At 39.8% G+C, this 23573-nt stretch overlaps 1 protein-coding gene across 18 annotated transcripts in view; it reads right to left on the minus strand.

Moving 5' to 3' along the window:
- The window catches only part of kcnma1a (potassium large conductance calcium-activated channel, subfamily M, alpha member 1a), a 293601-nt gene that overhangs the window by 98198 nt on the left and 171830 nt on the right, over window positions 1-23573 (minus strand). For 11 of the 18 annotated variants that reach the window (XR_008648957.1, XM_033979258.2, XM_033979249.2 and 8 more), the window contains exons 6-19: window positions 18609-18684; window positions 18153-18228; window positions 17109-17279; window positions 14811-14902; window positions 7013-7123; window positions 6809-6914; window positions 6644-6726; window positions 6484-6553; window positions 5819-5974; window positions 5249-5358; window positions 5068-5136; window positions 4222-4233; window positions 1671-1757; window positions 1067-1143 (exon numbers count right to left, since the gene is read on the minus strand). Coding sequence is in view for 17 of the 18 variants with exons in the window: in XM_033979258.2 (XP_033835149.1) it covers window positions 1067-1143; window positions 1671-1757; window positions 4222-4233; window positions 5068-5136; window positions 5249-5358; window positions 5819-5974; window positions 6484-6553; window positions 6644-6726; window positions 6809-6914; window positions 7013-7123; window positions 14811-14902; window positions 17109-17279; window positions 18153-18228; window positions 18609-18684 (1296 nt within the window). In the remaining variant the exon portion in view is untranslated. Of the gene's footprint in view, window positions 1-563; window positions 573-1066; window positions 1144-1670; window positions 1758-4221; window positions 4234-5067; window positions 5137-5248; window positions 5359-5818; window positions 5975-6483; window positions 6554-6643; window positions 6727-6808; window positions 6915-7012; window positions 7124-14810; window positions 14903-17108; window positions 17280-18152; window positions 18229-18608; window positions 18685-23573 lie in introns of all 18 variants that reach the window. The other 7 variants (XM_033979262.2, XM_055227007.1, XM_055226999.1 and 4 more) reach the window with 2 other exon arrangements.

Genomic DNA, 23573 nt, shown 5'->3' on the forward strand with positions numbered 1-23573 from the left:
GCCTTTTTCTGCAGCCTGTGAGATCTGGGCCAGGACTGAGGCTGAGATCACTCGGGGAAGGGGAAAGTCAAAACCAGATTGTTTTGATTTTGTTTTGGCAACCTGTGTCCAAAAGGTCCACAAGGACATTTCTTCTCTCTGAAAGCCACACAAAACCTCTTCTGACATAAGGCAGATCAATTTGGTTCTAGTTAATTTTCTTGTGCGAGTGGTGGCTGTTGGATTACCATATGTCATGTTAAGTTTCCTTCAAGTCCATATTCTCGTTAGGCTGTGTACTCTAATGCCACATGTGAGCTTGGTTTAGTCACACAGTTGGGATAAAGTGTGGCTTTAGTCCACATCTGATGAAGTCTACGTCTGAGTTGGGGACAGCCTAAACCCTGCTGTTTTGGATCGGCTCTGGTCTGGTACAGTGCAGATGAGTGGCGGGGAAAGGGATGCAAAAGCTACACTGGTACATGCAACATAGATACAGTGTACTATTGGCTGAAGAATAGAAAACACTTGCACTGCACTCTGGGTTGTAGGACACCCATTTGCTTTGTTTGGGTTTTACTCACAATATATCACTACCAGAGAGGGGTTAAAATAAAGTGGTGTTTTCCAATGGCAGCAGGGAAGGAAAAAAGTGTGTCACTGGTTGTAAAGAAACAGATAAATAATAAAAAAAACAAAACAGAAGAGAATAGGACAGGACAGGACATAGATTCAGTCTTCCATTACTGTAATGGAACTGTCATTTTAAATTCAACTCTTTTTGGGGAAGAAAACAAGAACACAACGTCCATCGATGAGAGACAGACATAAAAATCAACCTAAACTACCTATAAGTAATATGCATTTAAGGAGTTACATTTACAACCAGTTCAATTTTCCACAGCCAAGCATTGATTTGTAAATGGATACTTCATGATATTACCTTTTATAGACAGTGCTACAGTTAAGAAGAACAATGATATGACATAAACAAGTTCAGTAATAAGCAGTTGTATTGTCTAAGGTCAGGGTTAGGTTTGGGTGTGAAGGGGAGAGAGGGGGGACAGAGCCGGAGGAGAGTACTCACGTCGTTTGCAGCCGCATTTCTTGATCCTTTTTGGGTCGCTGATGTCGTCGTGACAAGCTTTGCAGTAATAAAATGCTCTAAAAATACAAAAAGATTATATTTACTAGGGGTGGAACGAGATACGAGATTGGGTTTGCGAGAATTTGACGTAATTCAAACATTTTTGTTAGTAATTGTGGCACTGCTAGAGGCACACAAGAGGTGTAACTTGCCAACACTTAGCTTGTTTTTTGTCCAGTCTGAATCTTGTAGCAATTTTGTCTCACGAGATGTTGTGGCATGACATCCTGTCGTTAAAGTGGAACTAAACACTCAACTGTTTTTGCTACTAAACTGTGTACAAGGTGTAAAAGCATTATCTACTGTTCCTAGTCATTTTTTGTTAATTTCAAACTAGGTAAATTTGCAGCTTTCTGGTCAAAAACACCTAAATCCAATTTCGAGTTGTTGGTGACATCACAAACCACTGTCCTGATTACAGCCAGGTCGCTCACTCTCTTTACTTCTCCAGGTACTGTCCCGTGGGCGAAGTTTAGGTGTTTAGTCTTACTTTCATAATTACGGCATGTTTTGAGCATTATTTTCTGTGATGTACGCGCGTTACCTTTTTACTTCTTTGGCGTCACTGGCGATAAAGAATCCTAGCGTTCCCTCCTGCATCTTCACGTGGTTGCCCGGGTTAATAAGGATGCTGGGTAATCAAACAAATAGAAACATAGTACTCCTTATTATTAGAATACAAACGCTGCGGCTAACACAACATGCTAATCAAGAGGAATGGTACACAGACATTTGGAGGGTTTCACCTGACCTGCTATGTTTCATTCGTGTCAATTTGCACATGTTACTCACATGATGGTCAGAATGTACAACAATATGGAAGCACATTGAATTTTAATTCTTTGAGACAGTCCTGACACAGGGACACAGATAAAAGTCTGGGCGATGACGGCAGAAAGAATTAAAATTATGGCTATGGAGCTCTTGGAGTCTCATTCAAATATGTTTTACAGAATGGCTGCGTTGCAATACAGATATATATGGTTGGTTTGGTTAGTATTCGACAGCCAGGTCATGGGAATGAACAGACACAAGTGGCTGGTTTAACAACACCAACAGCTGTCCATCTATATCAATAATTATAGATGTTAAATCACTGTATTCAGGTTATAATGAGCTAACGAACCATTTTGAGACCTAGAGTAACTAAATATAAAAAGTACATCTCCAGAACAGTTTCATATGATCGTACAATGTGTTAACTGGCTGTATCATTCCCCATTAATTAGACGGAGACAGATTGGACGAGGTATACACACGTCCTGGACACTCACACACACACACACACACACACACGCCTCATTAATGGTTACCTGTGGCAACAGTCATCAATGATGTGAGTGTGGAACATTGAGCCCACAAACCTTTAGGGTCACACTCCTACAACAACGCCCGCCCAGAGGAAAGCCAGAGCAGCTGCATGTCGCTGCTGTTACATTTTAACAATTTGAGAATTATATTGCACAAGAAAATGTAATTGTGTCAGTTATGCTTTTCATTATTTAATCTTTTTTTTTTGTCCTGAATAATCCTGATGTGAGTTTGTTTTGGGTAGTTTCCATTAGTCTTTCCTCTGGGCTTTGGAGAAGGTTACTTTGTTAATAGACAGATAGTTAATAGACAAGAACATTAAGGGAGCAATTGAATCCATGTGCACATGGGGTTATTGTGAAACTGCAGTGTTCATGCAGGCCTGATTGTGATCCTCACTGCACAAGTAAATTAGTGTATCATTCCGTCAGATTGAATGGCCCCCACAGTTGAACATGTGTTTAGCATGCACTTCAGTGAAAAGAACAAAAACAAATCAACTCCATTGTCACAAACATTGCTGCCCAAATCTGAGATTTTCAGGTTTATAGAGACAAGGCGTGTTCTTCAGTTGGGTGCAAAGTGGGCAACAGCAGCATCCAAACCTCATATTATGAGCAACAAAGCAAGCACCAAACACCTCATGTGAAAGTGTTAGCATGCAGTTAGCAAACAGCATGAGGACAGTCCAACAGAAAGGCATAGCCACTGCAGTACAGTTAAAGGGACAGGTACGTAGATGCAGACGGTTGCAGTAACTTCTGTGCAGTTGGATTGTTTCTTAAACACCAAACTGACAGGAAGTGACCTCACTTAAGGACATCTACTCGAGAGACAAACGAGCATGGCTGACACGGGGCGGAGATGTACAGAGATGAACTATGTAGAGGCACGCACGCTTCCACACACTGTCAGACACACACACAAGGCACACACACAAGGCACACACACATGCACAGATGGACATGTGGAGAACGTGGAGAAGTGTAGAACATGGAGAACATGGAGAACATGGAGAACATGGAGGACATGGGGTGGGATATCAAAATGAACAGTGGCCCACTCGTGGATTTTGTAACCTGTGATTTATAAATTTAAATTTTGGATAAACAAATTGCTATCCAAATCCAACAATTTCATGCCTTTCCTAATGTGTGAAATGGATGACAGAGGAGTGGTGAGGTGCTGTGGTGAATGGAAAACATAAAAAAGACATGCTATAGTCTCCAGTGCCTGCAGCTACAGCAGATAGTAGGTCTTTATGTAAATGATGAGGTAAAAGAGATTATCCGTTTGTCCACTCCACATGTGCGCTCTGAGAGATGTTGATCCCAATTCAGCACCACCATGTATATTTCAAAGAATCATTAGTTAGACAGCAAAAGTCGGATTCATCTCCAAATAAAGCTAAGGGAAGAACTGAACGACACTGAAAAAGAACTGAAAGTGAGAGAAATAAAGTCAGCAAAGGACTGGCAAAGGACAAAACAAAAAAGATCAAAAACAGGTAGATATGAAGAGGGTGAACGTTTGGCCTTGGTACACCGACAACAGCGACGACAAAGAAACAGCACTTCTACAAACACATCCAATTTATCTATCCTCTCTCTGCCTGCAAAGAAGTTAGTGCATTAAAGCACAAGGGACACCATAAAAAGTTAGAAAAAAGAGGCCTGTGAGATAGTGTTTGGAAAAATATCCTTGGGGAAACTCCCAAAGTCAGAAGCGTTAAAGTGGTGGAGATTGGGTGGAACTTTGGAAGTAAGATAAGGTAGAGGGCATACCGCTTTCGGCTTCTGCAAACAACAAGAAAAGATCTCAAATCAAACAGTTAGCATTAACATAATGGAAAGGATAGTGTGGCCAAGGTCTATCTGTATGTTTTAGAATGTAACACCACTGTACACAAATGGTTTTCAATAGTAATAACATTGTACTAATCCTAAAACTCAACATTTGTCAGCAATAGCTACGGTTATATTTACAAAAATGATTTAATCAGAAGTAAAGTTAGTGACATCATGTTACTATGGAAATCATCAGTGAACAAATACATTTGACACAAGTGAACGGGACAGGGTGAGTGGGATTTGGCAATTGAGATTACTGAAAAAGAGTCTCCATGTTGTTATCGGTGATCAGACACTGACGTTAGTTGGACTCCACAGGGACACAGTTAAATCACATTGGGAGAAGTCAGGAACACATGACATATGGAAGGGTGCAGCCAATTGTGTATTCCCTTTTTCAGAATCAAAACGGTCTCTTACTTGGTCTGGCGTCTATGGGGCTGCACCTGCACTGTACAATATATCTGGAGTTACTGTGCTACTTTGAATGTGTTCCTGGTCGGAGTCAAAGTTACCTCCATCAAGGGTATTGGATTTCCAGTTAAACCAACTATTTACATTTTATAGACAAAACAGCCATGGCCATTAACAATGTTTTGGCACTTGTGTTTCATGGTCGTAGCCAAACTGTTTATGGCTGTAATAGCATTTAGACTTGTGCAAAGAGGATAAATAAGTAGTGCTATACCTTGGCAGAGGTATGGATGGATTTAAGGGTTCTTATAAAGCTACTACAAATGTGATAAAATTGGCCGCATTTGAACAAGCTGCAGTACAAACCTGCTCTCTCTCTGCTCCGACTTGTATTCAATAGCGATAAGTAACAGCTTCAGCTTCACATAGCACAGCCTGGAAAACACAATGATTAGATACAGTTTACATTACGCTCTTTCACTGATGACCTCTGACCACATCTGATTCACTTCCTCATGATGCGGGTGATCTGCTACCCGATACTTACTCACAAATAGTAGGGAAGGAGAGCCCTACAAAGGCACTGGACAGATACTCGGTGTACATCTCATTAGCCACTCCTTCAAGGTAGTACTTCTGCCACGTGTCCTCTTCGATCTGATAAAGAACAGAGTGCAACAGTGACAGAGCGGGAGAGAGAGAGATAGGGAGAGGAGAAAAAACAGGGAAATGTGGTCTGCAGATGTTCCGGCCTCAACATGAGCCTGGTCATTATAAGGCGATCCATCATGTTTATGACATGAGAACAGCTCTTTGATGGAAGCAAGCACCTCTTCAATTTGAAACCACAAAACACTGAACAGATTCCATATGAAATGTCACAGTAAAATATGATGTGCCAGTGTGACTGAGCACACGGCAAGCGAGGCCTTTTTTTAAACAAAGATGTCAGGATTCTTCAGTGAGAGTGCGTGAGGAGATCTATTCCAGCTGTAAGCACGTACTTACTTAATGCACTTAAGCCGCATATACAGGGTTATTATGTCACTGTTCCAAAAAGTAAATGTGATAAACCTGTGTGCAAAGTCCTCTGAGTGGATTTGATCCGGAGCCTTACCTCGATGAAGGAGCGCATGGAGAAGAGGTTGGCCAGCATCGTGGACAGGCCCTGGGCCAGGCAGCTCTGGGCGATGAAGCCAGCCTTGAGCTCTGCCAGGCAGATAGCATCGTCACCCTCCTTCCAGTTCCAACTCGGAATGTTCAGCAGATGGGCCTTCATCACAGAGAAAGCAGAGGTCACACAAGTACACACATAACTGTCCTATTGTATTAGTGTAAAGAAGACATTTCGTCACTTCAGATCCTTAGAGGATTTGAGTCAGTATTTTATTCTTGCAACATTACATTGTTATATACCACAACTGTATGAAAGTTAAGGTTAGGCCATTTCATTAAGGTGGGTTTTTAATTATTATTATTATTATTATTATTAGAATTAACATTGTCTTATTTACAAATCAGTTACAAGGAGTTTATGCAGTTTGTTTTTATGCAAGTTTCAAAGAATAGTACTGTAGTAGTTTTGAGCTCAAGAGATACCATACAACTGTCTGCAGTGTCTCATCCAAAGAGCTTGTCGCCATCTAATGGATTCTTTCAGTACTGCAGACTGGTGAGTTGGATTTATTATGATAGTGTCCATGTGATGTGACCCCAGTTTATAATCTCCATTGTATTTACCTGCATTAAGGCTGATAGGTCACATGCACCACACAACTTTACCTTATTGTGGTACTGCAGCATCTGTGTGATTATTCTGATTTTCGGATGGTAGTTCTTGATTGAGATGACCCTAAAATCCATATTGAATAGTTCACATTAGGACAAATAACCACAACACCTTAAATAGGTTTTACAGTAAACAGAAGTAGAAGAAACTAACCTCATGATGTTGGAGGCATCTTCAGCATCAGGGTCTGCACAGTATTTGTTTGCCAAGATTAAGCAAGCGTCGGCAGATTCGATCTATGCACACAGGAGTAATAATGTTATAGCTTTAGTTTATCTGCTGCCCATTACAGAGGCTCCTGATGGATCTGTAATGTACCTTGACTCGGGCCAGATCGTGGGGGTTGAGGACAGATCCCTGGTAGAACTCGACTTGTGTAAAATGGCGTTTGAACAAGGCTTCCAGCTCAAGATTAGGGGAAATACTGAGTGCAGATGAGTACAGAGGGTTAGTGTGGCCTCCTGTGTGCAGAGAACTCTAGGGCTCATACTACAAACGCTGCAAAGGAAAAGATGAACTTACTTATGGAGAAAAACAATTTCTACATTGACATCATCCCTGTCCTTGTGTAGGAAGTCTTTGAGGAAGTTGGAGACGCTTTCGAGGGTGATATGACCACAGACCACTATGTGCCTGGAAGGGGGAAGAAATCAGCTTGAGTGTGCAACATAAATCAGTGCGGACGCTGGCATGCCTCCCAAAGATAATCAGTTAAACCAAAGCACTCAGAAATCCAACTAAATGTAGAAGGGAAAAACATCCAACTGTCAGAAAACATTTCTTCAGGCCAAACAAGGAACTGAATTATATGATTCTTGCCATAAAAGTGAACATTTTCCCCCATGAAATGAAAGTGTACGACAAGTGCAATCAAACACTCAACTCCGAACCACTTTAGAAAATGTAAGATATAATTACAGAAGCCACAGCGGCTGGACTGTCATGCGCTCGCTATAGAAACGCTCCTCTGGGCCAAACCGCTGTTGTGTGGACAGAATGGATGTTGACAAAGACATGTACGTCAATATTCTCATGCCCTTAAACACAGCTCTGCTAAAAGTGTGTGACAGGAGAGCGTTATAAATCAGCAGTGAGTTTGGCGCAGGTCGGCACAGCGCTGGACTCATTACAGCTCCGTCAGACTGCAAGACTTCGCACATGAGGTTGTGTCCTTTACGGTGTTGTCACGATACTAAAATTTCAAAGTTGATTTCGACACAAGGGAATAGACCTGAGATTCAATACTGATTCTGATGCAACGATGATGATAAAAAACACTCTGATATCATTTTCAACATTAAATGGTAGTACTTTCTTTGCGGTTTTATATCTGTGTAATCCCTCAGTCGTCCAGTAGGTTCCATAGTGGTCCATGTACGTATACTAGTCTATGTGTCTTATATTTAAAGAGTGTCTTATACTTGTTAAAATAAATGAATACCATTCGAAAAAGTAATTAGAGTCTCAAAGTTTCCTCCTAGTATAGTATTATTTCCAAAACATTATTGTCATTGCCAATATGTCTAGAAGATGGCAACAAAAAGAAAAACACTGTTTGGCAATTTTTCAAAATGCTTTTCAAAAATTGCTATTGAACTCAAGATGTTTCTAAAGTTATTCAGGAAAGGTTCAATTCTGTCCTGTTAATGTGACTTTTTTAGTATCGATACCTGCTCTAATGAGTATCTAGCGTTGTCATGATAATTACTATATCGACTTATCGTTCAGTATATAGTCAATGGAATAATATTTTTGGGAGGTTAATATTTAGCGGTGGTACTTTTTCTTTGTACTTTGTTATTTTTCTGTTTCTCTGATGATATCTGAGCTGTGGACGGTTGAATGAACAAACACTTTGACTCATTATTGATACAAACTGATTACTAAAGTGTTTCATTCTGCTATTTATTCACTGCAGTTCATATTTTTAACCATATTAGAAAAGTTTTTGGGGATTTCTATAATTTCTTCAGCAATTCATCCTTCTTCAAGACCTGTTATCGTGACAGGCCTTTGAGTATCCAGTTTCGATACTCATTTTAGCATCGATTAGTATCTGATTTTCGATACTTTTGTCCTTTCCCTGCACCGCACCAATGAGATCCAACGGGAGACAATCAAGACATGGACTTCAGCTCCCACATAAACATTATCTCACGTAAACTTAAGTAAAACTCTTACTGACATGAATTTGATGGGACACTCTGAAGAAAGCCTCGTTATCCAAACCCCACGATGACATTGGTCTAATCCACCTCCGACTGACACAATAGAGCCACTTGACTTCTGAGCGGCTTGGCTACCGGACCACTCTGCACTTATGGGCACCGGGCAGATTAAGTTACCCTCTGCGGTCACATGTGAGTATGTATCATGAGGCTTGATTTGTTGTGACACATGTACTTGGATTCATTTTGGAGCTCTTATAGAAGGAGGAGTTTAAGCCTGGAGAAGACATTAACCTTTAACAGTAGGCGCCTGAAACGTATGGGGCGGTTTGGAAACGTGAGATGCTGTGGGACAAAATGGTGGTCACAGATGTTGTCTATGTTCCATTTTACCCAAGTATTGTGACTAGGTTTGGGATCTATTTCTGAAAGATTCAATTCACAGAGCTTATTTTGAACATAGAGAGTGTAACTAGCATTGGTGGGAACTTTTCAACTATTACATGAATCAAGAATGAATGAATCTTAACTCCAGGGATAGTAAGTTGTAAACATTCAGTTCAGTCTTTCCTATTGACCTTATTCAACCCCGCTCACTTTTGCCGTAAATACAACTAAACCGCACTTTCTTTGTGGTGGCACTTCTGGTTAAGCGAGAATCCCATTCATTTCAGTGGAGAATATGGGAAATTTTGCAGCTAAAATCGGATATATAGTGGGTTAATTTGTGTAAAACGTTGGTGAATAACAGTAGAGCTGCAATGATTCTTTGGACTATTAAAATAACTGTAATTGTATTGATAATTGTGATTTCATCTGGATCATGTAGACTCTAAAACACAAAAAGAACTGTGGCATTATTCAATCAAAATGTTAAAAAGAACAACAACATATTAAGACTGTGATCAGTACACTTTTGTAAATATTCTTCATCTTGTCAAGGTTAAAATATATATTTAAAAAATTTCAATCTACTGGAATGATCATTTGACTAACAGAAAAAAAAAAGGCTGATGAGTCGACTGCTGCTCAGGTCTCTGCACTGGCTCCTGTGGTTGAACCAGGACTAAATTGGGACTAAACCAGGACTAAACTGGGACTAAACCAGGACTAAACTGGGACTAAACCAGGACTAAACTGGGACTAAACCAGGACTAAACTGGGACTGAACTGGGACTAAACCAGGACTAAACCAGGACTAAACCAGGACTAAACTGGGACTAAACCAGGACTAAACTGGGACTGAACTGGGACTAAACCAGGACTAAACCGGGACGAAACTGGAACTAAACCAGGACTAAACTGGTGCTAAACCGGGATTAAACTGGGACTAAATCAGGACTAAACTGGGATTAAACTGGGACTAAATCAGGACTAAACCGGGATTAAACTGGGACTAAATCAGGACTAAACTGGGAATTAAACCAGGACTAAACCGGGACTAAATCAGGACTAAACCGGGACTAAACTGGGACTAAACTGGGACTAAACCGGGACTAAACTGGGACTAAATTGGGACTAAACTGGGACTAAACTGGGACTAAACCAGGACTAAACCAGGACTAAACCAGATCTAAACCAGGACTAAACCAGGACTAAACATGGGGAATAAGCGTTTCAGTTTTATGCAGCTAAAACCTGGAACAGTTTTCCTGAAGATGTGAGACAGGCCTCTACTTTGACAATGTTTAAAACTGTTCTGTTTATCTGTGCATACGACTGAAAGGGTTTTATTCTGCACTCTTCTCTCATTATTATTTATGTTCTGATTTGTTTATACTGTGATTTTAATGTCCTTCTTATTCTGTAAAGCACTTTGAATTACTTTGTGTAGCAATTGTGCTATAAAAATAAACTTGCCTTGCCTAAAATAACGGTCAGTCGCCGCCCTAACAAACACTGACAAATGGACAGAGTGGAATGAAAAGACAAGACACATCTTTCATTTCAGAAGAGGAAAACTTCAGATGTTTTAAATATATTGTTCCCTACGTGCTATATTTCTTGTTCAGAATCCACAGTGAAAGTAACAACAGCAGGTAACACATTTTATTCTCATTGTCTGACATTTTTAAATCAACACAAAATAAACCACTCCAGAAACCCACACACAAGAATCCAAAAACACAAAGTCTAAGGGGTAAAAGAGCATGCACACAGACCATGCAGCGGAGGACATCCCAGGAGGCACCAGGAGAACACAGCAAATGGACCACAGCTCAAACCTCGGGAACATGGACTTCCACTGTGCTAATCCTCAGCTCTGACCTTCTCTTTTAAATACTATACACATTAGATTGCAGGACAAAGTTGGCAGATCCTCCACCGGAAATATTATGTAGTGCAACTTTACAATGAGTGGAACTTTTGATCAAACTTCACACTTTTCTTAAGGTTAAACAGCTCGACTTTGTTTTTCCTTGATAATATCACATTTTTATATAGCGCTTTTCCACGTTCTAGACATTCACTTCCTTCTTGCCTAAGAACACGACGACAAAATTCATTTTTGGGAGCTGGAATCGCACCTCCAACCTGTGGATCAGTGGATCTGACCTGAACCGTCAACCAAAGGATATGCTGGTGTTTTATTGTTTTTCCTTTACCTATGTGTTATATTTTTTTGTCTGTTTTGTGTAGCTTTTGTGTGAAGTTGTATTTTAAATGTGATATATAAGTAAAATCAGGGAACAAACTCTACCAACTGAGCCACTGTCACCCATTCCTGGATGTCTGGATGTTTACAATGAAATAATCTGTGTACTATTTCAAGTTTTGTTTGTCAGATTACACAAACTGAATCAGATATTAGGCCTAATTATTATTCCCTCGCTTAGTATTAGTCAAATCACTTCTCTTTATAGTATATTTTTGGCTGCCCTGCCCAACTCTGCACTTTGGAAACCATCAGAGAGTCCCAGAGTGTGGACGTCTGGTTCAAAAGGTGCGTGTCAAAGTTCAGCTGTAGGTGAGCCAGAGACTGCGCTGACGTCTGCAGTAGAATGGAACATGGTACAGTACAAGTGGCAACATGGGAGGATACATTTGATAAATATAAATACTTTTACAGTACTGTACTACATTATGGATTTTGGAAAAAGCTTTATTTTACTATGTCTTCAGATCAATATTGGCTAAAGCGGTTTATCTAAATTAGAGGTTTCGAGATTAATTTATTATTTGTTAAGGGCGTAGTCAAGCGTTTGTCCACTGATCCGAGAGTTGATGGTTCAAATCCCGATCTCGACATAAAACATAATTGGTAGACCGGTTAAATCCACTGACCCACAGGTTTGCGGTGCGATTCCAGCTCTCACATATGAATGCTGTTGTTGTGTCCTTCTGCAAAACACTTAACCCACATCGCCACCAGTGTCTGTGTGCACTGGTGTATAAATGTGTGTGTGTGAATGTGTGAGTGGTTCCTTAATGTAAAGTCGCTTGAAGGTGGAAAAGTACTATATAAAAACCATTTGGATGATTGATAACTAAAAATTAATAATTGTTTACTCATTTTAGAAGACAAATGTATAATTTTACTTAATATAGACTCTAAATAGTACAACTAAATGGAAAGTGTTTTGGGACGTGGCTATTTACAAACAAATTTAAATATAAAATTCAAGATATCATGTTGTTTGGTCTTTGAGTGTATTTTTTATCATAATCATAATGTTAAAATTTGATACTGTGACATTCCTACCATCAAGATTCATTATGCTCAACTCTTTCGTCATAATCTGCATGCTTTTCCTAGTTCACTCCAAGTACACAAATCAAACGTCCATGTGATACTTTTGCACTTTTGCTCCTCTATTTGTACTTCTTCCACCTTTACTTCACCAATCCAACTGACACCGACAGAAGAGGATGCACCAAAAAGTGCACTTTGACTTGAATCGTGACCTCACTGTTTGCGCGCTGAGTAATCAAGCCCAAACGTGTAATCTCCTAATCTCATTTCCACTCTTTTTACAGACAAATTCACGACGCGACCGCATGACACAGCAGTGGTGCTCGTGTCGACTCTGATCTCCTCAGACTCGTACACATATGAGTGCTCTTTGTAATCTGTGTATTTAGCGGCTAAAGTTCTGATCGCTGCCAGATGTGCGTGCTTTGTCTTGGGAGCAGAGTGTGGATGGAGAAAATAAAGTGTGCGGGAGGGAGGCGTACACAGTTTTGACAGGGGCTTCGCTCAGCGCCCCTCCGCACGCCCGGGCTCAGGTCAGCGGCCAAACATAACATCTCATCCGTCTTATCTCGCTGACGGCAGCCATTATCAAACAAAGAGGTTTTGCTCACGACTCCCGGAAAGTCAGAAATGAATTCCAGAAATGGTACAGGAAGATAGACAGGATATCGGGCGAGTGTTTTTTCGATATAAAATGTAATCGTAATCTAACCCTGTGACCATCTGTTATATCATTCAGGTATATATTTTTGAAACTTTCAAAACATAGACCCATCCCTGAGTGAATGACAAACTCAACCAAGCACAAACGAGTGTGAATTTTCAGAAGAAGCAGGTTTAGTTCACCTTAAAATCAATATAAGTGATACAATTTAAATCATGTTCTAGGCAATGTCTGCACTCTATGGGTCCTTTTTGTTTGAGGGAATTACTGCAGTCCTATACTTCACCCAGAGGTCAGAGGTCAGACTCACAACCAGATTTGACAGAGCTTTTTCTGTGTCAGCACCTCTTCTCCCTGGCATTTAATACTATTTAGACAGGATATCTTGGTGTTTTATTGTTCTTTGCCTATGTATTGTATTATAAAACTGTACATCAACATGAGCTGTGTGCTGCCTGCATCCACTAATAAGTCATTTTTATCCTTTGTGAACCAGGAGTGTGTGTTGTTAGTTGTGAAAAACACCCATAAACTCCTCATAGTGAATAATTAGGATGCTGCAAATGTATTAAGATAAGAGCTAGTTCTGTTTTTCAAAGCTTTTTGAAGACAGGACAAATCCAGTCCAGAGCCTTTAACATCTCATCTGTGTCAGAGGAGCAGACAGAGACTTGGACTATAACTCTACGACACATTCTGAATATCAGTTTGAGCTATAAAAAGACAAAAGCACTCCATATTTATCTTGTATAAACATCATGACAGCTGCGTACACTTGACAAAAACTACTTTCACTTAAACACATCGACAAAGACATTGTTTCAGACAGACTTTCGCACACCACGACACAAGCACAAGACCCAAAGCAAGCATCGACAGAGCCAAAGCAAGCAGAGCAAGCCATAAGCATTTGAGAGCCTCCAATGGGGAGCGAGGCATCCAGCATTCAGGGTGTGGGAGCTGACTGAAGATCAGGGCCAGAGTCGTGTCAGGCAGTGATGGTGCGATGGCCGAGCGGACACGGGGAGAACGCTTTTTCATGAGAGCGCAGTCTATGAAAAAGTCTGCAGATCACTGGGACACATGCTAGGAGCGCAGCTAACAGTGGAAATAACAGAAAGCTTAAATCAAGCAAAACAAAGGCATGCCAAAAGAAACAAGAAAGCAAAATGTCCTGCAATGCTCATTGAGATTGATGAAGTCAAAGATCACCAATAATAATGCACTTGCAGAAGAAACAATAGGTCTATTATTTTGTTTAAATGTGGAGAGTAGGGCTTTCATGACGTTTGTTTGTTTAGCATTTGATTAGATTATTTTTATATTTGAACGGAAATGTAGTCATGAAAGCTCTAATTTCCAATAAAAGCGCATCATAGGATGTTAAAGGCAAAGAAAGGCAACACAAATGTGTGGGGAAAAGCAGGGGATGAGGAGAGAGAGAGAGGTGGACAGAGGATGAGAGCAGATATGGGCATGTGGTCCTAATGGCCAAGGTCTCCAGTCACGCAGTGTGACTTTAAGAGTTACAGCTCTTTACTGTTCTGTTGAATTAGACCCCTCTATGGGGGTGCAGAGTCACACAACCACACCTTGTCTGGATCACACTTACTTTCTGCCTCGTGTCGAGTTATAACTCCCTCCGTATTTCTTCCGATTAAGGATGAGAGCAGCAATTTCTGGCACGTAGCGAGCAAACATGGCCTACATGCATGGAACAGAAAGAAAGAAAAAGGCATGCAGAGAGGGTTCTACTGCACACATAAAAACAGCAGAACCGTCTGGAATACTTACTTTCTCCCATTAACCGCACTATAGGAACCACCATATTTCTTGCGGTTTCCTATTAACTCTATGATTTCAGGGACGTAGCTGGCAAACATGGCCTAAGGAGAAGATAGGAGACAGAAGAAGAGACTAGTACGCTGCACAGCGGCGGGTTTAAAGAAAAGCCACTTTGCTTTGTTAGTATGCGAGTCAGGAGACAGCCATACGGAAAGCAAAGAGAGCGCTGTGTTCAATTTGTTAAGCCCCAGTGTTAAGTGACATTCTTAACATCTCCAATCTGCAGCTGCACCTGAGATCTTAGTCCTTTTATACTCCAATAGTAATCAAACCTAAGTGCCATGTTTTGTCCAACAAACACAGAACCTGGAGCAGGTGGATTTGAATAGGCCTACCTGATGTTCCACAGCTGCAAAACACATTAAGACTCATTTGCTGGGCTTGGAAAATGAGCTGGATGCATTTTGCACAGACGCAGAGCCTGAGATCCCACCATGCTTCTAATGACCTATGAGTGAAGGAATGACTTTTCATAATGTGCATTGACAGTGCTGTTAGCTTACACTGATTCTCCACACTTACAGTAGAGCCATACATCTGTGCTCTCATAAAAGCAAACTTGAGTCATGCTCGGTAAGAGCCTATGCATCTCCAGCAGCAAGTTAAATGACGTGACTTTGATAGGATCCCTGGCTGTAGAATCCCTCCAGCCCGGAGTCATTATTCAAGCACTGCTGCTGATAGGAAGCAGCCAGAGAGAGGCCTAAAGACTTCCAGAGCTCTCAGCGCACAGGAAGCATGCCATCTATCACTATGGCAACTGCACGGGACATGTCCACACAGCTGGAGGTCATCACACAGGAAAAGTTTAGTCTTAAGAATTCAGGCATGAACAGTACCAGGGTAAACGCAGTGTTCAAATTCAAACTTTATATGGAGCTAAAGGCTGAAACGGAGATGGAGGGTGAGGCAGAATTCTGTGGTTTTGGTTTTGACCTGCCTCAAATACAAAGATGAAAAAAACAAGGCACTCAGAAGTTCAAAATGCTTAAAAGTAAATAAATCTGAGACTGGTCCCTACACTGAGGAGCACCAAATGGACAATATCTACAATCGCAAGACATCCAAACGCCACTCCTGCCTTCTAAAGCTGCAAGGTTTGGCCTGTGACTAGTGACTTTTATTGTTTTATTTATTTATTTTATTACTTTTTACACTTATTATTTTAGAGTTTTATTTTTTTTATGAGCGCTGGTAGAGCAAGTGTTCATTTGCTTGTTTTAATCTTTTTCTTTGCAGCACTTTAGATACATAGTTTATAAAATGTGCTATATAAATAAATAATAATAAGTGGATTGGATGGATTAGTGGATACTGGCACAGATTAGCAGCCACATCTTTGTCACTCAGCCCCAGGGACAACAAATATGGAGTGAATAATGCAATATATATGAGATTTGCCACAATATAAGACCAGTGTAATTTGAATTAATGGGTCTATTCTCATAAAACTAAACATAAAGTCATGACTCTTAGTAATAAACTTGGCTGGTGTCGTTATTCAAACAGCTTTGGTTGTACAATAAACATGCTAACTAAGATTGTGGATTCATGTGACTTATTTCTATTTATTTACCAGTAACTATAGTAAATGTTTCACAGTTAGTCGTCTGGAGAGTGTTCATCCATTTGATACATTTGGACTGCCATGCGGAGGTCACTTTCAGTCTGAAGGACGCCTCCTGGATGAATGACTTGTCCATCAACATCGTGCCTCTTTAGCAACCATAACGTTAAACCCTCCATCTCACATTTCATCCTTGCACAATTTGAACACAACTTATCTACAGATGCAAAGAAAGTGGAAAGCTGCTGGGGAGGCTGCGGTCGCTATGGTAACAGTCAGGTGGGCCTAAGCATCATCTGCCTGCTCCTGTGTTTGTTGGAAAAGTGGGAGGAGACACGGGAGAAGGGAGGTCCTGAAACCGCAACTGCTTCTACAAAATAGTAACCACATTTTAACAGAGTAGCGTAATAGTGTATTCAGACATGTATAAGGCTGACACGAGAGGGAGTAAGGGAAAAGGTCAAAGATTACACACAAGACACGATAGGTTCATTATAAACTGGGCTAACGTTAAATTTCAGAATAAAATCATAACAGTATTTACACAACATTTGAATTACATTACTTCTACGTTTAAATACTTAGCATATTTGTCCTATTTTAAGTGTACAGATGGGGTCAGGCAGGGTTTGGGCAGAAGGAACAGAGGGTAAGGGATTTAAAAACAATAGTATTTTTACCAAACCGCCCAGGATGAAGAAGACCATGAAGAGGCGTCCCAGGGTGGTTTTTGCATAGACATCCCCGTAGCCCACAGTGGACATGGTCACCATCAGCAGGTACACACATTCCCAATAGGAAAGAGACTGGGAATTTTGGAAATTTTCCCAAGGATCTCCTGAGTTTTCCACCTATAACAGAAACAGGAATGATTAGGTAATAGTGTAGATGTGTTTCCCACAGGTTTTTACTGAGACTGTGGTGGTAAAAGTGATACATATTTGAATTTATTTGGATTATTTTTTGAGTATAAATGTCACTTATTGCCCCCTGATGATCAAAAAAGCACTGAATAAATAAATGAAATATAGATACTTATTCATGTTTTTGACAACACTAGAAGCATAAAGTGTCATTTGTATAATTAAGGGGACTATGGGGGTAAAAAATAGACTCCTCTGATACTGGGAAACACTGTAGTCAAAAGAACTCAAAACGTCTGTGCAAAATGTGTAGTATTCATGTGTTAAGCAGAGGCTGTTTCTTCTATATAAAGGTCAATGGCTGCCATCTAGTGGTGAATAAGCATCACTTGCATTAAGCATTTATAAATAATGATTATCACCAGAAGGTTTAAGTCTAGAGAAGCCAATGTCAGATAACACTTAACCTGTGTTTTAATTACAATTGACACAAAACTGAACAGATTAGCCTAGAACATCTGTGGGCTAAAAATATTTGATTTAAAATCCTAAAATGGCATTCTTATTATAGATCCATGAATGACACATACACTTTTTATTCTGTGGATGTTTCATTTAGACAAAAATAAAGAAAGAAAGAAAGCATGATTGGTCCAGGAGTACATTTGAAGGCAACCTATTTTTTCATAACATTTTTGAAAGGGAAAAAAATAAAGAAATGTATTATATAGTCTAGCCACCTTTTATTTTGATTACACCACCCAACAAAAAGCAGCCTATGGGTGACTTCCTGCTCAGTCTGAGGACCTCAGTCCAGCTCAAAGAACAAACAGAGTCTCATAATCCAACGTGAGCACTCACCAGGTGGATGAAGCCCGCCGCTGTGAGCCATGTGCTTATGAAGATGGAACACAGGTTCACCAGCTTGATGGAATTGCTAGACAGAAAAGACAGAACAATTCATCTGATTTATAATTTAATATCGAAAGTTTGTAATAAAAAAGGGACAGGCCTTAACTTTAGATGTGAGTGACACAGAGAATGAAAGAGTTCCCTTTGTGTTCCCTTTATGTTTTGGGTATGTATGTCTTGTTGTCATGTTAATTATTATTGTATTGTTTCATGTGTTTTATTTTATTGTTCTTATAAGTAAAGTAAAAAAAAAAAAAATGACAATGATAGAATAAATAATAGATAGATAAATAGTTAAGTTAAGTTATACAGGCCTGTAATCTATCGTATTAATAAAAAGGTCAAAACTGTGGCCAAAAAAACACTGCACTTTTGGACCTCAATACAAAACCCATGTATACTTACCTCGTTTTCAAGATATTCAAAAACTGTAAGATTTCGGAGAACTGTATCAACCGTAGCGCTCTCAGAAACCTCAAACCTGTGACAAAACAGACAGAGAAACAACACAGGATTAGCTATGAAACAATTACACAAGCATGACATTCAAACACAGCTCTTTCACCGAGGCCACACTTTTAGAGGGCACTTTTGGCTCCGAAGTTTATTTAGACATTCCATTAGTAAGAGAAGTTAAGGACGCCCTACTTTTGCTGGTGGCGGGCTGCACCGGGGGATTATCAAACAAAGCAACACCTGCCTCATGTCTTTTTACATAACAGCGCTGATCCCACGCTGCATGTGTTATCCCATGTCTGTTTGCATGTGCGGAGCATAACACGGATTCTTCTCAAACGAACAATACGACGCACAAAAATAGTACACGGACACGGGACATTCTGAGCAAGTTCATGTTTTAATCTGCACAAAAACATGTTGGATACAGAGACGTTTGAGAACATGTTTGTGCAGATTTAAACTACAGGGTTAGCAGTTTTTATGCAGAATAAGACACAGTATTTTGGTGTGTGTGGAGGAAGTTACAGTACTTCAAAAATTGGTATATGCATCTATGTTTGCGTCTGTTCAAACTGAGATTTCAGTTCGACTGCAGGGCGCCATGGAGATGTTACTCTTTGCTTTTAACTAATTTCCCTGGATGCAAGCAGATGACCAGGCAAAGTTACATTACGTTTAGTCAGATCTGCTCACATATCCATGCACTAAGGTTTCATAATGCTGCTTTAAACTGTGAAAAAAGAGTCACTTGAAGAGAAACTGACATATAATACGTAAGACTACTCAAAAGTGTGTAACTGATGAAACCAAAACACATCTCTAGATACGTTTTTGATAAGGAAACAGCTATTAAAACTCAAATGAACTGAAGTATTTGGCATTTGAAGCATTGGTATCTGAAAATACTTTACCCCAGTTACTCAGGACACGCATGCAGGACATTAGCGATGTGCATAGAGGGGCTCGTCTTTGTTCCTTTTGCCTAATTCGGTAGCCATTTTGGTAAAGATCTGAGCAGGACTTCTTCCTCCTCCAGTGTTCTTTGGGGGATTCCAGGTTGATTTCATTGTGCGTCCGGCGATAGATGAGTAATTTGGGTGGAATCATTTTGGCTGATGTGATATTCCCACTCAAAAATGCCAAAAAATCTTGAATTCCTGTTCTCAAAAATGCTGAATTTTTATTTAAAATGTAGTCTGCTGCTTTGTCCCTCTCCTCCTGAATGCGTCTGTCAGCAAAATGTCCACTCTAAAATACGCAAAATCGCACTAGCTCTAATCCGAAAAATACATCCCCAAACAGATTTACCTTGCTGTCCGCGGTCAGTTCTTTTCTATGAGCCTTTTTCACTCATCTAACAGACAAAAACTAGTAGAGGGATTAAGCTGTGATGAAAAACTGAAATGAAACTAAAGCAGGGCCAGAAATAATCCGGTCACAAAATGAAGTATTCTGGGATACGTCCAACAAGTGAAAAATGCTGTTAAGCTCAAAGAGGTCAAATCCTCTGAGCAAGGAAACTGCAAGCTGAAAATGGTACTAAGGTTAAGGTAAAGGACATGACTAACAGTAAGTTTCTGTGGTTTGTCAGCAGCAGTGAGCTTTGCCATGTTTTGTGCATGTTTTAGGCTGAAAGAAACAATCAGACACAGAGAGAACAAGCAAACTCCACACAGAAAGATTTGATAATTTGATAAGCTGCCTAAGTTTTACTAAATTGTTTGCTTGAGTCCAGTCCCTTATACATTCTGATTGATTCCTGAAGGGTCTGGAACCGGACAATAGGGGGTCAATATCCTCTCAAATGCAGAAAAACGTGTCCTCTCATGTTCAGAACAAATATATAACTTAATTTTACCTGAGATAAGTAAGCTTTGGTGTTTTGATTGTTGACTCAGCTCCAGATCCAGTCGTCTTTGTAAAGTTTTGTCAAAGCGTGTGGTTCTGGCTGGTCAGGTGACTAAACTATTGTTGTTCCCATGGCCTTTGTGACTCTTGTTTACAGAGATTGGAGCAAACTTACTGTTTACAAGTCCCCCATAATGCACCATTCTATTATCGACTACTGTCTGCTATACAAAGCAGAAGTGGAAAGCCTGAGCACACAAAATATAATTAGACAACGTTCATTTTGGACAGTATATTAGTATGTGTATAAACAAATGCAGAAACAAAACAATGCATTTATAGAGTATAGCATTGGGAATTTGAGTAAAGATTGTTAACACTATAGTTGGCACAAAACTGGACAATACCTATTCAAAATGATTAACACTGCAGCTGTACCTCCATTGGAAAACTTGATTAAACTCTGTTCTGAACAAACTACTCCCAAACTGCACAGATCCAAAAAGATCTTGGGCCTTTGCTCCGTTGGCCTTTTCTTTTAAGGTATAATGGTGACACTGTATTGTACCTTAATGATGAACTAAATTGATTTTATAATGTAATTGTAATAAAATGTAGCTAAATCTGGTACAAATCATCTTTTCTTTTGTAAGTGAGTTTGTATTTCTGACAAATAAGCAATAAAAAATAACATACTATATGCAGTGGTATTTTTGTCTATTTGTAATTTTGCTCTAAATCACCTTCATTTTTTATCAGCTGCTGTAAACCTTTTTAGCCATTTATTACTCAGGATTAGGATAAATGTGCTTTGGTAAGGCACACTACACTGCAATATGCATTATCACCACTAGAGGGGGCCAGATGACACCAAAATCTTATAGAACTGGAGAATAAAGTACAAGCAAAGAGGCTTATGGGTAAAATTGAGATGACAGTAAACTTAGACAGGATAATTATAATGTAAGTATGCCAGTGTGTAAACTTTATAGAAAACATTGTTAAAGCCCTGTACTAACTGAATACTCTATACCTGATTTGAATGTACATATAGAAAATACTGGATACCGTAACATAGATTCATCACACAGATATCATTCTTAACTCAGGTGCTAGAGACAACATTAGATGCTCCTCAATGATAAAACTAATATCAAAACTAAATACCCATTTGTGCAGGTATTAATACTGAAAAAACATCACATAAACAGGACAAAATCGGACTGTTCCTGAATAGTTTTAGAGTGGTCTTGATCAATGTTCCCTCAAATTTTTCACGAGTCTGAGCAAACACACAAACTCCCTGAGCGTCCCATGGACCAGTGTGAGCGACATCAGACGTGTGCACTGTGGTCATGCTGCATCACATCCATCCAAGTTAAATGGTTTATTAAAAGAATCAAATTACAGCATTTACATTTCTGTTATAAGACTTTTAATTAAGTGCTTTAGCCACTTATACGATGAAAATGACAAAAATCTTGCTCATGACCTGTGTAGTATGTTAATGCTATTGGAAGTATAAATATTTAATTTTAACTATGGCAAAACATGAGCTTCCAACCAAACCAAGACAACTGTAAACTCCAATGTTGAAAACACACTTAACATTTTTATGATAAAGCTCTGACTTGTATTATGAGTATAAGCCATTGTGTGAAGCTTTTGCTTGATTTTTACAACTCATAAACTAGTGACAGTCAATGACCAATACACACTGAGAGGAATCTGTATCTGCACACCCAGCTGCTCTATTACTGTACATTTATATATCAAATCAAAACACAATATATATAATGTGTATTTGTATATAAAATATATTCAAAACAAGTGGTATGGGTCAAAATAAATATAAATTTACAAACCACACACTGCAAACAGTGAACAAACACACACACACTTCAAAATGTAAACAAGCACACACTGGAAACTAAGAACACACTGTACATGATACGCATGATATATTTGACCCACAATTAAGTCAACAGCAGAATAAACCACGCTTACTGATCAGGAACAGCATCCAATCCATCAGTACATAAGGTCCTCTGCTCCTGAGTCCACCATGAGACCTTCACTCGGTTCCACGAACCGCTCCGGGTCCGAGATGGCTCTAGTTTAACTTGTACAAACATCCACAGTGTCCTCGGTCGCGTACTTCCTTTGTTTTGTCCGTTTCGTCATGTTTAAAACGCAAAACTGCTACAAGACAATGCGTAACAGTGCGCCCGAGGGCGGGCCGTCGGAACGTTAAGGTGTTAAACACTTAGCATCATTAGCATCTTTAGCATCATTAGCATCATTAGCATCATTAGCGAGTCTTCACTCCACATCGGCTAAAACTCTGGTAGCGGCGCATGAGGAGCCTGTCAATGACGTGGATAAGCTGCGCAGATACGTCTGTGAATCACATAATTGTCTGTAGCAGCTCGTCCCCGGTCACACTCACTGACTCACGTGGAAAAATAGCGCAGAATGAATTGCTGTGTGTTTATTTTATTTTCAACTCCGGTTCGATTTTTTTTGTGCGCACCACAGATTTTCTGTGCGCGGACATTGTCAGCAGTGCGCAATTGCGCACGCACGCAGCTTAGAGGGAACAGTGGTCTTGATCTATGTCTAATGCTAATAATAACAATAATAATACATCAGATTTTTTGGACACTCAAAGACACTTTACAAACAATGAAAAAACAGTAGAAAAAGACGACAGTAGAAATCATGGAGGAAATGTCAGATTGAACAGGCGAGTTTTTAGTAGTGATGAGTAGTGAAGTGCTGCAGTGAGCCTGAGCTGGTGGATTGTGGGAGTGATTTCCAGAGGTCGGGGGCGGCAGCAGCGAAGATTGAGATCGGTTTGTCCTGATGAGGGGAGTGAGGTGGACGGGACAGTGTTAATACTACTGTACTGAACTAGTGGTATAGTGAGAGAGACCACATGGAAACATTAAAAAGAATATTATTATTAAAGTGCTTAAAATGTGCGTTTTTATCATAGTGGTGTTGAAAGTGGTATAGAGTATTCATTAGTATAAAAATCAAGTTTGAAATGATAGTATTGTG

Source organism: Periophthalmus magnuspinnatus, chromosome 15 (assembly GCF_009829125.3).
Source record: "Periophthalmus magnuspinnatus isolate fPerMag1 chromosome 15, fPerMag1.2.pri, whole genome shotgun sequence".
Lineage (NCBI taxonomy): Eukaryota > Metazoa > Chordata > Actinopteri > Gobiiformes > Gobiidae > Periophthalmus > Periophthalmus magnuspinnatus.